Source organism: Microchirus variegatus (assembly GCF_963457635.1).
Source record: "Microchirus variegatus genome assembly, chromosome: 22".
Classification (NCBI taxonomy): domain Eukaryota; kingdom Metazoa; phylum Chordata; class Actinopteri; order Pleuronectiformes; family Soleidae; genus Microchirus; species Microchirus variegatus.
Window position 1 is genome coordinate 17,430,717 of NC_139823.1, and position 17,862 is coordinate 17,448,578.

At 39.9% G+C, this 17,862-nt stretch overlaps 2 protein-coding genes across 2 annotated transcripts; both read right to left on the minus strand.

Moving 5' to 3' along the window:
* Positions 1-3,342: 3,342 nt before the first annotated feature.
* LOC310943190 (growth/differentiation factor 8-like) lies at positions 3,343-6,060 on the minus strand (the record flags this gene model as incomplete). Its single annotated transcript, XM_083908716.1, has 3 exons — positions 3,343-3,723; positions 4,478-4,845; positions 5,727-6,060. 3 exons carry the CDS (start codon positions 6,058-6,060, stop codon positions 3,343-3,345), a joined length of 1,083 nt encoding a protein of 360 aa, XP_083764842.1.
* A 4,254-nt stretch (positions 6,061-10,314) lies between these two features.
* LOC310943085 (uncharacterized protein) lies at positions 10,315-12,478 on the minus strand. The gene is made up of 3 exons (XM_083908596.1): positions 12,468-12,478; positions 11,453-12,347; positions 10,315-10,487 (listed from the first exon to the last, which is right to left on the minus strand). The coding sequence occupies exons 2-3, from the start codon at positions 12,327-12,329 to the stop codon at positions 10,339-10,341; spliced, it is 1,026 nt and encodes a 341-aa protein (XP_083764722.1). The 5' UTR covers positions 12,330-12,347; positions 12,468-12,478; the 3' UTR covers positions 10,315-10,338.
* Between the last annotated feature and the right edge of the window lie 5,384 nt (positions 12,479-17,862).

Below are 17,862 nucleotides of genomic sequence, written 5' to 3' on the forward strand. Positions count from 1 at the left end.
TGCAGTTGACTATTGTGTCAAAATACACAATTAAACTACAAAACTCATCATCCTCTTACTCGTTTAAAACATACATTGTTTGCAGTCGCACAACAGTAAAGGGCAAAGGTGAGGAAGAAGAAGAAGAAGTTTAAAACGCCGTCAAACCAAAGACTCAGGCATGAATGGGTTTGTTTTGGGTCAGTCGGCCAATCACAATCAGTCCACCGTTGGCACATTTCTTGGATTAAATGATCTCCTGTTGCTCTGAGGACAGAGCGTTTGTGCCGAGGACAGAGAGGGGTAGGGTGGAAGTGTCGGGCCCAGTCACTCGGTTCATGTTTACCGAAATAAGGACTCACGTGGAAGACGCCCCGCGGGGTTTGTCCCGATCAAGACTCAAATCAGGACAAACAGCTGTCCGTCCATGTACGGTACGAGTGAAACCTTCAAAAAATCTTAATAACTTTGTTGAAACTGACTTGCTGAGTCAAGTGCTGACTTGAGGACAATACTGAGCACCTTAGAACCAGACCCTGTCCTTGAGTACATATAAAAAGCTTATTTTAAGGCTACAAAAATATAGAAACGTTTCAATCTAAAGCAATTATTCACCTATACATACACGGTCGTATATTCAGTTTTTGCCTATAAATGCTCCTAAAATACCTTTATAGGTAACTCTTTCACCACTTGGAGAACCAAGAGTGGCCTTCAGGTGAAGGTTTGTGTCCTTCCTGGGCCTCTGTAGAAACAGAGCTCATTCAAAGGTAGTATCTATACAAAGATCTTTCAAAAAAAAAAAAAAAGTATCTTGGAACAAGGGCACTTTGACAGTGAGCTGACTTTCTTCTCAAAAAAAAAAAGTATCTCAGAATGACTTGAAATTTACCATCATAATAGTCGGCATCGCCCTGAACAGGGATGTGTTGAAAATATTTGCAAACCTCTTAAGGAATAATTTTTACGAATTTTTGAAAAATGTAGGTTATGATCCATTAGCCCTGATGCACTTTGACAGTGAGCTGACTTTCTTCAAAAAAACAAAAAGTATCTGGGAATGACTTGAAATTTACCATCATAATAGTCGGCATCGCCCTGAATAAGGATGTGTTGAAAATATTTGCAAACCTCTTAAGGAATAATTTTAATGAATTTTTGAAATTCAGGAAATTATCCATTTGCCCTGATGCACTTTGTCAGTGAGCTGACTTTCTTCTCAAAAACAAAAAGTATCTCGGAATGACTTGAAATTTACCATCATAATAGTCGACATCGCCCTGAACAAGGATCCGTTGAAAATATTTGCAAACCTCTTAAGGAATATTTTTAATGAATTTTTGAAAAAATTCAGGTTATGATCCATTAGCCCTTACACTTTGACAGTGAGCTGACTTTCTTCTAAAAAAAAAAGTATCTCGGAATGACTTGAAATTTACCATCATAATAGTCGGCATCGCCCTAAACAGGGATGCGTTGAAAATATTTGCAAACCTCTTAAGGAATAATTTTAATGAATTTTTGAAATTCAGGAAATGATCCATTTGCCCTGATGCACTTTGTCAGTGAGCTGACTTTCTTCTCAAAAACAAAAAGTATCTCGGAATGACTTGAAATGTACCATCATAATAGTCGGCATCGCCCTGAACAAGGATCCGTTGAAAATATTTGCAAACCTCTTAAGGAATATTTTTAATGAATTTTTGAAAAAATTCAGGTTATGATCCATTAGCCCTTACACTTTGACAGTGAGCTGACTTTCTTCTAAAAAAAAAAGTATCTCGGAATGACTTGAAATTTACCATCATAATAGTCAGCATCGCCCTGAACAAGGATCCGTTGAAAATATTAGCAAATCTCTTAAGGAATAATTTTAATTAATTTTTGAAATTCAGGAAATGATCCATTTTCCCTGATGCACTTTGACAGTGAGCTGACTTTCTTCTCAAAAACAAAAAGTATCTCGGAATGACTTGAAATGTACCATCATAATAGTCGGCATCGCCCTGAACAAGGATTCATTGAAAATAATTGCAAACCTCTCAAGGAATAATTTTAATGAATTTTTGAAAAAATTCAGGAAATGATCCATTTGCCCTTACACTTTGACAGTGAGCTGACTTTCTTCTAAAAAAAAAATTATCTCGGAATGACTTGAAATTTACCATCATAATAGTCGTCATCGCCCTGAACAAGGATCAGTTGAAAATATTTGCAAACCTCTTAAGGAATAATTTTTATGAATTTTTAAAATTCAGGAAATGATCCATTTGCCCTGATGCACTTTGACAGTGAGCTGACTTTTTTCTCAAAAACTAAAAGTATCTCGGAATGACTTGAAATTTACCATCATAATAGTCAGTATCGCCCTAAACAAGGATCCGTTGAAAATATTTGCAAACCTCTTAAGGAATATTTTTAATGACTTTTTGAAAAAATTCAGGTTATGATCCATTTGCCCTTACACTTTGACTGTGAGCTGACTTTCTTCTAAAAAAAAAAGTATCTCGGAATGACTTGAAATTTACCATCATAATAGTTGGCATCGCCCTGAACAAGGATCTGTTGAAAATATTTGCAAACCTCTGAAGGAATAATTTTTATAAATTTTTAAAATTCCGGGAAATGATCCATTTGCCCTGATGCACTTTGACAGTGAGCTGACTTTCTTCTCAAAAACAAAAAGTATCTCGGAATGACTTGAAATTTACCATCATAATAGTCAGCATCGCCCTGAACAGGGATGTGTTGAAAATATTTGCAAACCTCTTAAGAAATAATTTTAATGAATGTTTGAAAATCAGGAAATGATCCATTTGCCCTGATGCACTTTGACAGTCAGCTGACTTTTTTCTCAAAAACAAAAAGTATCTCGGAATGACTTGAAATTTACCATCATAATAGTCGGCATCGCCCTGAAAAAGGATCCGTTGAACATATTTGCAAACCTCTTAAGGAATAATTTTTATGAATTTTTGAAAAATTTAGGTTATGATCCATTTGCCCGTACACTTTGACAGTGAGCTGACTTTCTTCTAAAAAAAAATTTATCTCGGAATTACTTGAAATTTACCATCATAATAGTCGGCATCGCCCTGAACAAGGATCTGTTGAAAATATTTGCAAACCTCTTAAGGATTAATTTTTATTAATTTTTGAAAAATTGAGGAAATGATCCATTTGCCCTGATGCACTTTGACAGTGAGCTGACTTTCTTCTCAAAAACAAAAAGTATCTCGGAATGTCTTGAAATTTACCATCATAATAGTCGACATCGCCCTGAACAAGGATCTGTTGAAAATATTTGCAAACCTTTGAAGGTTTTTGTGTTTTTATATGATGTTTCTGACGGTCTGGACTTTCTCACGAGCAGCCGCAGTGGTCGACCACCATGTCTGGAATCTTCCCGTAGATGATCTGCTCCTTGCGGTTGAAGTAGAGCATGTTGATGGGGGACATCTTGGTGGGCGTGCAGCAGGGCCCCACGGTGCCTCGCGGGTTGGCCTTGTTCACCAGGTGAGCGTGCGGGTACTGCTGCAGGTGCATGAACTCGCACTCGCCGGAGCAGTAGTTGGCGCGGTATCGCTTGGGCGCGATGATCCAGTCCCAGCCGAACTCCTCGAAGTCGACGGTCAGCCCGTAGCGGCAGCAGCGCGTCTCCGGGGAGTCCTCGTCGCAGTCGAGGCCCGAGTCGCGGCGCGACCTTTTGGGGCTGTCGAGAATCTTCACCTCGATGAACGGTTGCTGGAAACGAGAGTTTGAAATTGACTGGAATAGCACTTTTATTTTGTAAAATCTGAACTCATACTCATACGGTGTCATCTTTTCTGTCTAACCATCATTATATTTTGTACAAAAGTCAACGGTCTTCCACAAAATCTCTATTTCGAGGAAATAAAACAGATGAAAATGGAGTATAAACTGGTCTTAAGAGGGTTATTGAATGCATCGTGAAGCTTCTCCTCTAAGCTCACCACACCTGTAGATCCTGCAGAAGTGAGCAAATTTACCAGGGTTGTTGAATGCATTAGCTCAACATGCTTTGGACTCTGCATGGCTCTCACTAGCTCTCATGCGCTGGAGTTTGTTGTTGTTAATTTTCCCCCTGACAAAACTCTGTGTGATATTGAATGACAAAGACATGAGCGCCAAGACTTTCTTTTAACCCTTACCCTTACCTCACTAACACTTTGTTGAAAAATGTGTGTGGTGTCATATTTCTCCTACCACTAGGGGCAGTATATTAGGAGATGACATCTCGGAATGACTTGAAATTTGCCATCATAATAGTCGGCATCGCCCTGAACAAGGATCTGTTGAAAATATTTGCAAACCTCTTAAGGAATAATTTTTAGGAATTTTTAAAATTCAGGAAATTATCCATTTGCCCTGATGCACTTTGACTTGGTAATCACGGTAATAATTTGGGTTCTTTTCAATTTTCATACGCACTATTCCTATGACTTCAAGTGAGTAAAGTCATCCAGGATGAACTCACCAGTCCTTCCTCTCCCGGCTCTGCAGAGGTCACGGCCAGGTCGTCCCCTCTGGAGCTGTAAGCGTTGATCTCCATGCTGTAGTTGGTCTCCGGCTGACGCAGCCAAGACTGCAGCAGCGACTTGATGTCGACGCTCTGCCAGGAGCCGGCGCCGGCGTCCATGTCGATCTTCAGGGAGCGGACCCGGACGCGGGTGTTGTTCCCCAACCTCCCGGGTTTGAGGTGGGACAGCTGCAGGAAGACGGTGGTGACCACGTGGGCTGGCCGCAGATGAACCCACAGCTGAGCACTCAGGATGTTTTTGGGCTGGATCTTCGGACTGAGGCTGAACAGACAGCAGGACGTCTCGTCCTGGAAAATTGAATCAGCTGGGGAAAAAAAAAAATATCATTCACATACAAAACACATGTCACATATTTGGTCCTTGACTTATTGTCTGACCATACCAATAAAGTATGTAACTTTATGAAATGTGCTGATTATTCATGGATCTGGAATCCATGGAGTCCAATTTACCTTAAAGGTGCCATATGTAAGAATGTGGCCAAAAACGGTTACTACATTCAAATTCAAAATACCGAGGTCTTTTAGGTTTCGTTTTCTGACGTAACTGGCAACCCGTGGTTGCTCGGCAGCTGAGACTCTACTGACTGCAATGTTTAGCGGTAGGTGGCGCCACAAGCCAAAACATGATTTCAAAACATAAACATTATTTGCAGTCTGCAAAATATTTCTTTTAATGCAAATATTTTGTCCGTACTGTTGTTGTTGGTGAGTTCAGTTTGTTATATGAACATTATTCCTGAGTCTCTGTGACATATTAGGAGGATTTTATGGCCAGTTGCTTAAGATTTATTACATAATGCACCTTTAACATTAGATATATTCATTTTTCTTCACATGCACTTACAGTAAGTCATGACAAGTGCACATGTGTTCATTGTTTAGTCAAGAAAATAGTACAATTGTTTCACATTAAAAATAATGGAATGAAAGTACACTGTCTTTTACACCAAATAAACAAGCAACAAGCTATTTGTATATATATCTACACCAAAATGTAAAAAACATACTGTGAATCGATATTTTACTTATTGGAACGTATACATAATGCGTTTTCTGCTTCCTTCTTACTTGGAAACAAACTTTACGCACAGAATTTACGCACGGATTTCGCTTTTTACGCACAACGTTTTCACTGCGGTAAAGTACAAAAAACGTGTCAGATTTTTTCGCTCGGTTTAGTTACGCTTGGTGGCCATGGTGATGATGGTCTCCGTGGTGGCGTGGTCCTCGTCCTCCACGCGCGGGTCGTACTGGTCCAGCAGCTGCGTCAGCGGCGGCGCTTTGGGCAGCAGCTGGCGGATCATGTCCCGGCTGATGTTGGGCGCCTGCTCCAGCCGCAGGATGCTGAGGATCTGGGACTTGATGCTGTGCAGCCTCATCTGCTTGCTGTGCTCCCGGAAGTCGCAGGCCGAGCACTGCTCCGCGCTCTCCGCCTGCAGCAGCGTGGAGCTCCGGTTCGTCTCCATGGGGGAAGCCTCGGAGAAGAAGAGGACGCACAGACCGAGCAAGAGGAGCATCCTGTGGGGAAGACGAGGTCGGCGCAGTGACGCTGGATCAAATAACGCTCTGCCCTGACTCTTACACTTCAGGATTGGCTGCCAGCAACAAAGATATTTAAAGAGGTAGCAAGAGAATTTAAAAAAAAGAAAATCACACGTTTTAATGTAAGATTCAGTAATTAAATAACACTATTGATGTATTTGTTTACAATTTAAGCAAAGAGTTTTAATTAAGAACTGATTTTAAACTTTAAAAGTTTTGTGGACAGAAGAAGACACTTCAGCAGGAAGGGTTAACTCCACAGGTGGAAAGAGAACTGGAATATTATACTATACTGGAATATTTAACTATTACTACTACAACTACTACTATTTAACTTACTTTGATGACATTTGACTTAACCGTTTAATGTACGTACGCACCAAGAAAAAAGCAAAGGAAAACATTTTTCTTTGCATTTTTTATCATTTTATTTTATGTACTTATAGTTATGTACTTAGAGTTCAGCTTGATGCATTTTTCAATGAGATATAGTGACTTAAAGTGTGGTCGACCAAATGGTTGAGTAGTATCTTAAAGGTGACATAAGTAGTTTATAGTGCCATCTAGAGGAGAGGCTGAAATTCACAACAAAGAACTGCTCCTCTGCTCACCCCCTCCCTTCCCTGAGCGCTACGGTGTCCTCAGCCGGTCAAATGTCGTCCTCGTCGTCTTTCTCCGTGTCAGCAGATGAGGTTCGTGAGGCGAGGGAGAGGGCGGAGCTACCGCGGCCGTAGCAGACGAAGCGGAGAGAGAGGAGGCGGGACTTCCGCTACGAGTAAAGAGACGCTTGATTTGTTCTCTCGCGTTTGTCCTTACAGGCTCCGGTAGAAACATGGCGTCTCGCTGCTAACAGTGGCTATGCAACCGCGGCCCGCGACCGTGTTATTTTACATGACTTTTTGAAACACTATGAAAATGAAACAAAAACTATTATACAGCGACTAGACAATGCAGGAGCACATAATATGTATAAAAAAGTGGATTTTGGGTCATATAAACCCATAAATACTACACAGTGTCCCTTTAAGGGTCTTTTTTACCATATTTTGCTATGAATTAACCAATAAACAAACAAATAGCTTGAGGAAAATCCCCTGATAATAATACCTGTGAGGCAGCAGTAAATGATTTATTCAGAGCAGATACAGTGGTGTGTGTTGGGTCGCCTGCTCCTCCCACCTTCACGGCAGCGACAGCCAACAGGATGAAACGGGTTCAGCTCCGTGTTTATCAGCAGTTTTTTGAAGGTTGGAGAAATAACCTTAAATGTACCTGAGTTCAGGGAGGAGCTGCAACAACAACAACACACAGGAGCACAGGTAAATGGCTTCTCTGTTTGTTCTTATAGTTTAAAGCCTTCAAATGAATCTGTACGACTTTGTTGTGTGACTTTACGTTAGAAAAGACTGCATTTTTAAAGTATAGATTCTTGTCTGCACCGTTTAACATGTGTAACCTTGAGGCTTCGAGGCCTTTTTTTGTCTTGAGTTTACTGTTCCTGGTTAAACAGAAGCTGCACCTGAAGAGTCTTAAATCCATTTTTAACAGCTGTTCTTGTTCCTTCTTTGCAGTCATGGAGATGATCCCCGTGTTGCCAAAAGTTCTGACCCTTAAGTGTCAGTGAAATGGGATGTAAAGAGTCGAGATGCTGGCCTTCACCCCACACCAGGGAGGACATCGTCTACAGAGAAGAAGGAGGAGGAGGAGGAGGAGATGAAGCCACAGTCTTTCTGCAGGAGATCGAGGAGTTAAAGGAGATTCGGTGCTTTGTCAAAGCAGAGGTGACGACGACGGAGGACGGCCGCTCTCCTCCTCCGCCGCCGCCGCTCTCCTTTCTCCCGGTCGGTCGACATCTTCTGGACTTTGCTCAGAAGATGTCGGAGGACATCGTGGCTCAGGCCCTGCAGCTCTTCTGGGAGGCGGAGATCAAGTACGGCAGCCTGCCGTTCATCGACCGCGACGACCGAGGCGATGGCGTCGCATGAGGACCGTCCTGCAAAAACGCTGGAGGAACTTTAAAAGCGGCTTCTCTGTCGTCCGTCTGTTTGTTTGTGTTAGGAACGTGTGCTCATGCCGCAGCGCTGCGTCATGATTATGTGTTGTTGCAACCAAGAGAAGAGTTGACCTGTGTGTTTAACCCTCAAACACCGTGCGATTTTTTTACCCGAGATGATAAAATACACCCAATAAAAAGTACAAAACATGTCAAAATATGACAATACATGACACATTTGAGTCGTGTTCTTTTATTTTAAACTGTGTCGTGTCTAACAAAATGAAAGAAAAGCATCACGAGGGGAAAAATGCTCTGAAATGACTGGAAAATGAGGAATTTGGGAACAAAAAAATCCCAAAAAATAAATAAATAAATGAAGATGAAAACTTGGTTTTCCCGAAAATCACATAAATGTTTTTGGTGTTCTAGGGTTAAAGGCGCCATATGTAAGAATGTGGCCAAAAACGGTTACTACATTCAAATTCAAAAATTCTTTTAGGTTTGGTTTTTTTGACGTAACTGGCAACCCGTGGTTGCTCGGCAGCTGAGACTCTACTGACTGCAATGATCGGTAGGCGGCGGTAGGTGGCGCCACATGCAAAAAAAACATGATATCAAAACATAAACATGATTTGCAGTCTGCAAAATATTTCTTTTAATGCAAATATTTTGTCTGTACTGTTGTTGTTGGTGAGTTCAGTTTGTTATATGAACATTATTCCTGAGTCTCTGTGACATATTAGGAGGATTTTATGGCCAGTTGCCTTAGATTTATTACATAATGCACCTTTAAATAAAATAAAGTGTGAAACTGTGACATCGTTCTACCACACGGTGTCACCAGTGATTTCCTCTCTTCAGTCCCTGACGTCGTCAAAGTCAAGAATCTCTAGCCATAAATGTACGCGACGTTTCGATCGTTCATGTCAGATTTGGTGAGAAATAAAACGTGAAAATGTCCACGTAAAAAAAAAAGCACATTATAAATAATGTTTAGAAGGAAAGGAAATAAATAAATAAATAAATAAATAAATAAAGCACCACGTGGTTAATGATGATGTTATTGTCGGTTAAGAAAACGACACCCGTTCAACAGGTTTAAAAACACAAGCAGAGGTGAGTCAGGGTTAAGTCGACGTTTCCCTCGCTCAGCAGTTTGTTTTTGTTCACGTCTGTTTTGGCAGCAGATTTTATTTGACTTTGGTCAGCTTTTATAGAAAGGGAGGGAGTGATTACAGATTTACAGTCATAAAAAGCCTAAGATTAGAACAAAACTCTCAGAAGTATTGATTAAAAACTACAATTAATTCATGGTTTTATGGATATGGAGTTGTGGTTTGACATTGTGAAATTGTAAATACAGTGTTCTTCATCTAGGACCCAAATTTATCATTTATTTTTTTGTTTTGGCTGATTGAAAGTCGTGAAAAAGGACAACAAAAGAAAGTATACATTTAAAGCGGACCTAGACCGGAAGTTACAATTAACGTTTTTATGTTTTTTTAGTGTGTATCTGCGTCATTACCTTGTTTATGAAGCCCTGAAGGTTCAAAACAAACATTTCAGACACTGCTGAGAACGCTGTGTTTTATTGTAATCTCGGGCTCAGCGAGATCTCTGAAAAAACCCCGGTCCGGTTACGTAAACAGCGGTTCTCCTGAGCAGCAGATCGTCCTGCTCCGGGCACTAGTCCGGGCACATCCGGTTGCGTACATTGAACCGCAGAAGAAGAATAACGTCCGTTGTGGAGGTGTTTCACGAGCGACAGTGACACTGCGGCGGGGAGTCGTGAAGAAGCTATTTTTAAACACTGTTAAAACAATGTTTTGATAATGAGTAGCAGTGCATCCACCGTTCCAGAGGGGGGAGCTGCGCTTCTGAGAGCTGGTGTGCTAATTATGTCACTTCCGGGTACTGGCCAATCACAAGACAGTTGGGAAGGCTCTACGCTGGCTGGCCAATCACAACACATTCTGTCTTCTGGGAGTGAGATTTATGTCTGAAATATCGCGGCTGAGGAACAGCGTCAGAAAAGAGAGATTTCTATCGGCTCGTTTACAGCAACTAGGAGGTTTTTGAGCATAAAAACAAGTTAATGTATGTAAGTAGACCTCCATAACTCACATATATGTGCAACAGGACCACTATATGTGAGCTTTAAATTCAGGACAAAAGACAGCAAAGGAATCCTTTCCAGTTTGTCTTTTATTTAAAGGCAAAACAAATACAGGGTATAGGATTTAGCACAGTTACACAGTCACATGTACTTTGCTTGTTCAGCTCCCACAATACGTGTCAGAAAAGAGTGTAAAATAAATGGCTCTAAAATGAGTATAAGAACTGTAAATGCATGTTTCCCTTTAAAGAGAAGGAACACGGCGATGTAGAGTCGGTGGTGTTTGACGTCTGGAAGAAAAAAGGAAGACAAAACGATTAAATTCTTCGCTGCAATGACATAAAGTATAAAATAGCAAGTCCTATTGATATCTGAGTTAAAGGTCCAGTGTGTAACTTTGTGTGTACACATATACATATATACATATGTATATGTATATATATATATATATATACACATATGTATATATATATATACACATTTATGTATCTATACATATATAAATATATATACATATATATATAAATATATATATATATATATATATATATATATATATATATATATATATATATATATACATGCATATATATATATACACATATACATATACATATATACCTAGATATATACACACAAATATACATATATATAAATATATATACATACATATATATACATAAATATACATATACATATATATATACACATATATATATGTATATATATACATATATATATACATACATACATATACATATATATACACATATATATACATATACATACATATACATATATATACACATATATATACATATACATATATATACACATATATATACATATATATACATATATACATACAGATACATATATACATATACATCCATCCATCCATCCATTATCTACCGCTTTTTCCTCCACCAGAGGGTCACGGGGTATACATATACATACACACATATATACATATATATACATATATAATACAGATACATATATACATATACATACACACATATATATATATATATATACATATACATACACACATATATATATATATATATACATATACATACACACATATATATATATATATATGCATATATATATATACACATATATACATATATACACATATATATACATATATATATATATATATATATACATGCATATATATATATACACATATATACACATATATACATATATATCTAGACATATATATAGGACTAGCAGTATCACTCACCTTCTCTACCAGCCTCCCTGTCAATGACTGTGGCCACGGCCGCGTCCACGCCCATGGCGGCCATGTTTTCCTCGGCGGCCATGTTTTTTACGGTGGCCGTGCTCGTCTTCACTTCCACTTCCGCTTCCGCTGCCGCTGCCGCTGCCGCTGCCACGGCCCGGGCTTCCACCTCCATGACGGCGACCTCCTCCTCCTCCTTCTCCTCCGTGACGATCTTTATCATCGTGACTGTGATCTTTTCTTTGACGACGATCGTCATCGTCGCCATCGCGATTTCTTCTTTGACGACGTTCTTTATCGTCGTCGTCATCGTCGCCATCGCGATTTCTTCTTCGGCGACGCTCTTTATCGTCGTCGTCATCGTCGCCATCGCGATTTCTTCTTTGACGACGCTCTTTATCGCTGTCGTCATCGTCGCCGTCACGATTTCTTCTTTGACGACGCTCTTTATCGCTGTCGTCATCGTCGCCTTCGCGATTTCTTCTTCGACGACGTTCTTTATCGTCGTCGTCATCGTCGCCGTCGCGATCTCTTCTTTGACGACGATCTTTATCGTCATCGTCGCCATCGCGATCTCTTCTTCGACGACGCTCTTTATCGTCGTCGTCATCGTCGCCGTCGCGATTTCTTCTTCGACGACGTTCTTTATCGTCGTCGTCATCGTCGCCGTCGCGATTTCTTCTTTGACGACGCTCTTTATCGTCATCGTCATCGTCGCCGTCGCGATCTCTTCTTTGACGACGATCATCATCATCATTATCACGGTCATCGTTTCTTCGACCGCGATCGTCATCGTCATCATGGTCGCGGTCTCTTCTTTGACGGCCGTCTTTATCCTCCTTTCCCTGGTCCAGACCTTCAGAGAGGTCAAAGTCATACCCTGACGGGTGGGTGTCTGCAGGGGGGCAGCGATCGAAGACAAAGTCAGAACAGTTTTTACATTGATACAGCAACGGTAACCGATCTGGGAAAACGAATGTTTTTGGGGGGGTAATTTGGGGGTTAAAAAACTTACCTGAAGCGGTGCTGAACATGTTTATCCCTGCAGCGATACGTCACTAAAAACGAACACACAGATGCATTAAAAATGAAGGGCGGTGGCGTTTTTTAGGTTCCAGTCAAACCAGTTGGACGAGATAATAGCAGCAATGACGGTTACACACGCATGACAAGAAAAACAACAAAAACAAAGAGTAGATGAAAAGTTAAGACTGTTTTTTTAAGCCTTTTTAATATATATAAAAAAAACACACAGGGTTAGTTTGGTCAAACGCAGAAGTTGAGTTTCTATCATATCCGTTCTACGTGTTAAAATAATCTATTTGCTTTGGCTTCAGCTTGCTGTGGTTAAAAAAAAAACATAACAAAAACGTGAATAACTGCAGGTTATTTCACGCTCCGTTTAAAATCGTAGGGGAAACAAAAACGATTAAAAAAAAAAAAAAGTCTTGGACTCACCCGACTTGTGCAGCTGTCGCGACCTGCGTCGTCTGTCGGTCGCAGACGAGACGCGGCTCAATTAAAAAGCTGCTTCTCACACATTCTTGTGTCATGACTGTCAGCGAGGAGGAGGAGGAGGAGGAGGAGGAGGAAGAGGCGGAGCCAGAGGCGTCGGCTTTAATTGACGATTGATTTGCATACAGTGCTTTAGCTCGACGACTGAATCGGTTGTCAAAAACACGGACAAAAACAAGAACCTTTGACAGGAAAACGCACTTTTTTTATATATTTGTATAGCAATGCATAGTGCTTTACAGGCAGGAAATACATTTGAAATGTAAACACAATCAATTCAAAAATCAATTATGAAATCAAAACAATTTAAAACAGTAAACAATTGTAGAAACATGCATTTAGAAGCTAAAAGGAGGGGCGTTACCGTCGTGTGGGGATAAAGGCGATTAAATACGTGGCTGATCTGAAAACTGAAGGATCACTGGAGTCTTCCAAGTGTTTATAAGCGACTTGGATGCAGAAACATCTGACCGTAGATCAGTTACCCGACTGTACTTTTATCCTGCTTGTGTTGAAAAGGTTGACTTTTATATCGTGTTCTGTTTTGAATAGTTTAAAGGGACACTGTGTAGTATTTATGGGTTTATATGAACCCAAAATCCATTTTTTTATACATATTATGTGCTCCTGCATTGTCTAGTCGCTGTATAATATTCTTTGTTTCATTTTCGTAGTGTTTCAAAAAGTCATGTAAAATAACACGGTCGCGGGCCGCTACTGCATAGCCACTGTTAGCAGCGAGACGCCATGTTTCTACGGGAGCCTGTAAGGACAAACGCGAGAGAACAAATCAAGCGTCGCTTTACTCGTAGCGGAGAAAGACGACGAGGACGACATTTGACCGGCTGAGGACACCGTAGCGCTCAGGGAAGGGAGGGGGTGAGCAGAGGAGCAGTTCTTTGTTGTACATTTCAGCCTCTCCTCTAGATGGCACTATACACTACTTACTTCACCTTTAAATAAGTTAAATACAGTTAAATAAGTAAAAAAAAAATGTGAATAAATGATTAAACAAGAGCAGTGTTGTTGGTTGGATGCGTCATGTGACCTGTATATTGGTATAGTTGCGGTACCGGTATGATGAAAAACTAAGAACCGGTCTTTTATTGTGAAAGGTCTTTTTTTTTTTGAAAATTTTTCTGCAGTTTTTCTTCCATTTGTGAAACATTTCAACCTCATTATTGTCAACAATGGAAGGAGCATCGAGGAGGTGGAGCATCGTTAGCGTCACAGGTGTGTGTGTCAGTGGCTGAACACGTCTTTCTTCTGCTGCACAGTTCACTTTTCCTGTTGTCGTGTACGTCAGTGACCCGACACACCCAACACATGCTTCTACTCACCCAAAACAAACGGATGCCTGACGGATGAGTGGTCCCTGTGAAGTCTGTCTGTTCGCCGCCTGTCGTGTGTGTGTGTGTGTGTGTGTGTGTGTGTGCGTGCGCGCGTGCTCAGACGTCAACACACAGGTGCGGCGTGTGACACTAACGATGCCCCACCCACCTGCAGCTCGTTTACTGTGATTATTGATCATATTATGGTCTACAAATGGAAGGAAAACAGCAGATATTTGACACCTTTCACAATAAAAGACCGGATCTTTAAGCAACATAATAACATACAGCAAGTATGACATTTGCGATGATATTTTTTTTATAGAATTTCAAAATAAAAGTGCTCGTTTTGATATGGAACAATAACAAGCTTAAAAAAAAAAAAATGGATTTAACGTTAAATTACGTTTTCTGATTCATTTTGCATTATAAATATTTCGTTATTGTGACATTGAGCTCTTACTTTGAAATTCAGTGGAATATCACCATGAATGTCTTTGTTTCCTTTCCCTCTTGACCAGACAAGACTGCATTTTTTAAACAAAACTATTTTAAAGTGATAAACGAACACTGTTTTTCAGTAAATTCAGTACAATTATGTTTGCAATCGTCAGTTACAAGTTGCATTATTTCAAATAATATGTGCACGTTTCCTCTTAAATATCTCAAAAGATGAGATAACCAATGATTAAGAGTCATCCTCTCTAATGATTTCAACATAATCTACAGACTCTGTTGTTTTAGAGCCACAGTTTACGGAGATTTTACTTTTTTCTCGTCCTACTGGTTCTTTGTTAATCCTTCATAAAACATTTAAAGTATGTGCTGTGACCTGTCCTGGTAGTTTTTATTTTTAGTTTCTTCCAGACAAAATAATGTTGTTTTTTTGGGGGTTTTTTAAATGTTGCACATCCTAAAAACAATGCACACATACAATAGATTTCTTTTTTCTTCTTCTAACTTTTATTCAATGTTTTAACCTGTGAATAAATATCTGGACTGCAACGCAGCGTAACAATGATACAATATAAAGAAAGAAAACGACACCGTAACCACGTTACATTCAGAAAACTGCACTGTCGCAGCTGCTGCACGGACACAAACAAACAAACAAACAAACAAACAAACAAATAAAACATCATTTTCAAATCTCTTCACCACGACTTCATACCAAAGGAATCAAATGGAATCTGACAATCATTATTACATTTCTATTGCATTTTTATTTGAAACATTGCAGTGTTGTGCTTTTTTTTGCATTATTAAATTCACGTTTTAACTCAAAAGTTGCTGCGTGTGGACTGAGGGAGCGTTTGTGTGTATACAGCGGCAGCGCAGGATCGGGCGGACGGGGACAAGAATGAGCAGGAGAATTCACTTCCTCCAAACCCGTGTGCAGTAGTCGTCTCACTTTACGAGCTCAACTTGCTTCTGTCGTCGTCGTGACATTTAAAAGATAAATAAATAAATAAATAAAACCACTTCCTGTGTGCAGCAGCGCAGAAGGAATGTCGCCGGGTCACACGAGATCAGAACGCCAACGCTGTACTGAGAGTCGTGAGCGCGCGTCATCAACACTGGGTGAACTCGTTTGACACCGGTTTGAATGTAACAGATGGTTTTGTTTATGTTTGAAAGTTACGCACTGCAGCTTTAATAATAATAAAAAAACGGATTAAAATGCTCCTGATCAAACAGGATAAGCACGTTTTCAGCTGCTCTTTGTGGCCCTCATTTATCAAACGTGAATAAAAGTGGGTGCACGCAGAACGTTGTATTGTGTTGGTATGCATCTTAAAGGGATAGTTCGGAATTTTGGACATAAGACCTATTTTCCAACTCAGCCGGCGTGATGGAGACGTCTGGAGACGTTTTCAAGAAATTTCATTCAGTTCTTCTAGTTGCCGAGTTCGCTGATGCTATGGCTAGCGCAAGTCAATGATATGACAAGTTAGCATGGCATTAAAAACACTCATACTGACTCCACAGTGCACCAGAGGCAAATCGATTGTAACGGCAGACTTTTGATGTACATATCTGTGTTGATAGAATAATATTTGAAACAGAACTAACGTCGCATCGCATTAATTTTTGAGGGACTACTTTCTCAGCACTATAAGTATGACGCGCTGCTGCTGCTGCTGCTGAGACATAAATCCTTCAAATTGCAAGGTTGGTTTTATTCCAAACATTCTATCAACACAGATATGTACATCTATAGTCTGCCGTTACAATCGATTTGCCTCGGGTGCACTGTGGAGTCGGTATGAGTGTTTTTAATGCCATGCTAACTTGTATCATTGACTTGCGCTTTGCTAGCCATAGCATCAGCGAACTCGGCAACTAGAAGAACTGAATGAAATTTCTTGAAAACGTCTCCAGACGTCTCCATCACACCGGCTGAGTTGGAAAATAGGTCATGTTCAAAATTCCGAACTATCACTTTAAGTGCACACACAACTAACACGCACACACAACACACACACACACACAAATATCTGATTAAATAGAGAGACATGTCCATGGTGTTTGCAGATGTGTGTTTGTTGTGTATGTGGCAAGTTTAAATATTTAAATAGAACGATTATCTGACTGAGGTCCGGCTGAAGCGCAGTTCTGTGGTGATTTTCAGGTCCAATAAAGCACGATTTAATATACGAGGACTAAATGGATAAATTAAATAACATAATATAAAATAATCTTGTCATTTTTTTTTTTAATTCTGACGATTGTCAGACTGTTACACGACTCTTATTGGTCAAATTCCGCAATTCAGGGTCATCAACTCAACTCTTGAAACCATGGATATGTGGGGGGGGGGGGGGGGGGGGGGGGCGTGGCATTCAAATTACAATCACTTGAGTGGCACTTAGAGCTGAAACGGTTAATCGATCAGTAATCGATTAATAAATCAATCGTCAACTATTTTAAATGTGAATATTTTCTTTGTTTCTTTGCTCAAAGAAATCATTAAAACTGCCACAATCGACCAAACAATAAATGGAGAAAATAATCGACAGATTAATAGATTACGAAAAAATAATCATTAGTTGCAGCTCTAGAGGCACACGCATATCTTATGAGCGTGATGTTTGATAACTGAGGACCAACGTGAGCAGAATCTTCACTGAGGCTGGATCAGCCGATTCAAACCTCCAACACAACGTTACAAACACACGGTCACAATCCTTCAAGTATGACGGTTTTGACATAAAAGATAAAAAAAATAAACACAATGTGCATTTTCAGCTTCTTTCTTTTTTTTTTAAAGTACATACAAAGAAACCTCGTTTCTGTTAAAGCGTGAAATGAAAACGACGCAAATGTTTGAATTTGGGAGTGTCGTGTTTTTCGGTAATAATTCATTTGCGTATTCTGGCAGTTATCGCAGTAGCTACGTACAAACGTTTATCTCTTTCGACGACAATCGATAAACGACCCTGAACTTTTTCCGCACAAAAAGCTTCTCGCTCGTTCCGAGTTCAAAGACACAAAAAAAATAAAGTTTTTTTAACCGTTACATTTTTAAGAGTTTTAGTGAAAACTACGTCACACGTACTGTGC

Excerpts from the sequence above, each read along its gene's own strand:
- LOC310943085 (XM_083908596.1), bottom strand. The coding sequence starts at position 12,329 with ATGACTTTGACCTCTCTGAAGGTCTGGACCAGGGAAAGGAGGATAAAG. Across the intron at positions 10,488-11,452 it reads CAGGGAGGCTGGTAGAGAAG|ACGTCAAACACCACCGACTC; the intron begins GTGAGTGATACT and ends TTTTTCTTCCAG.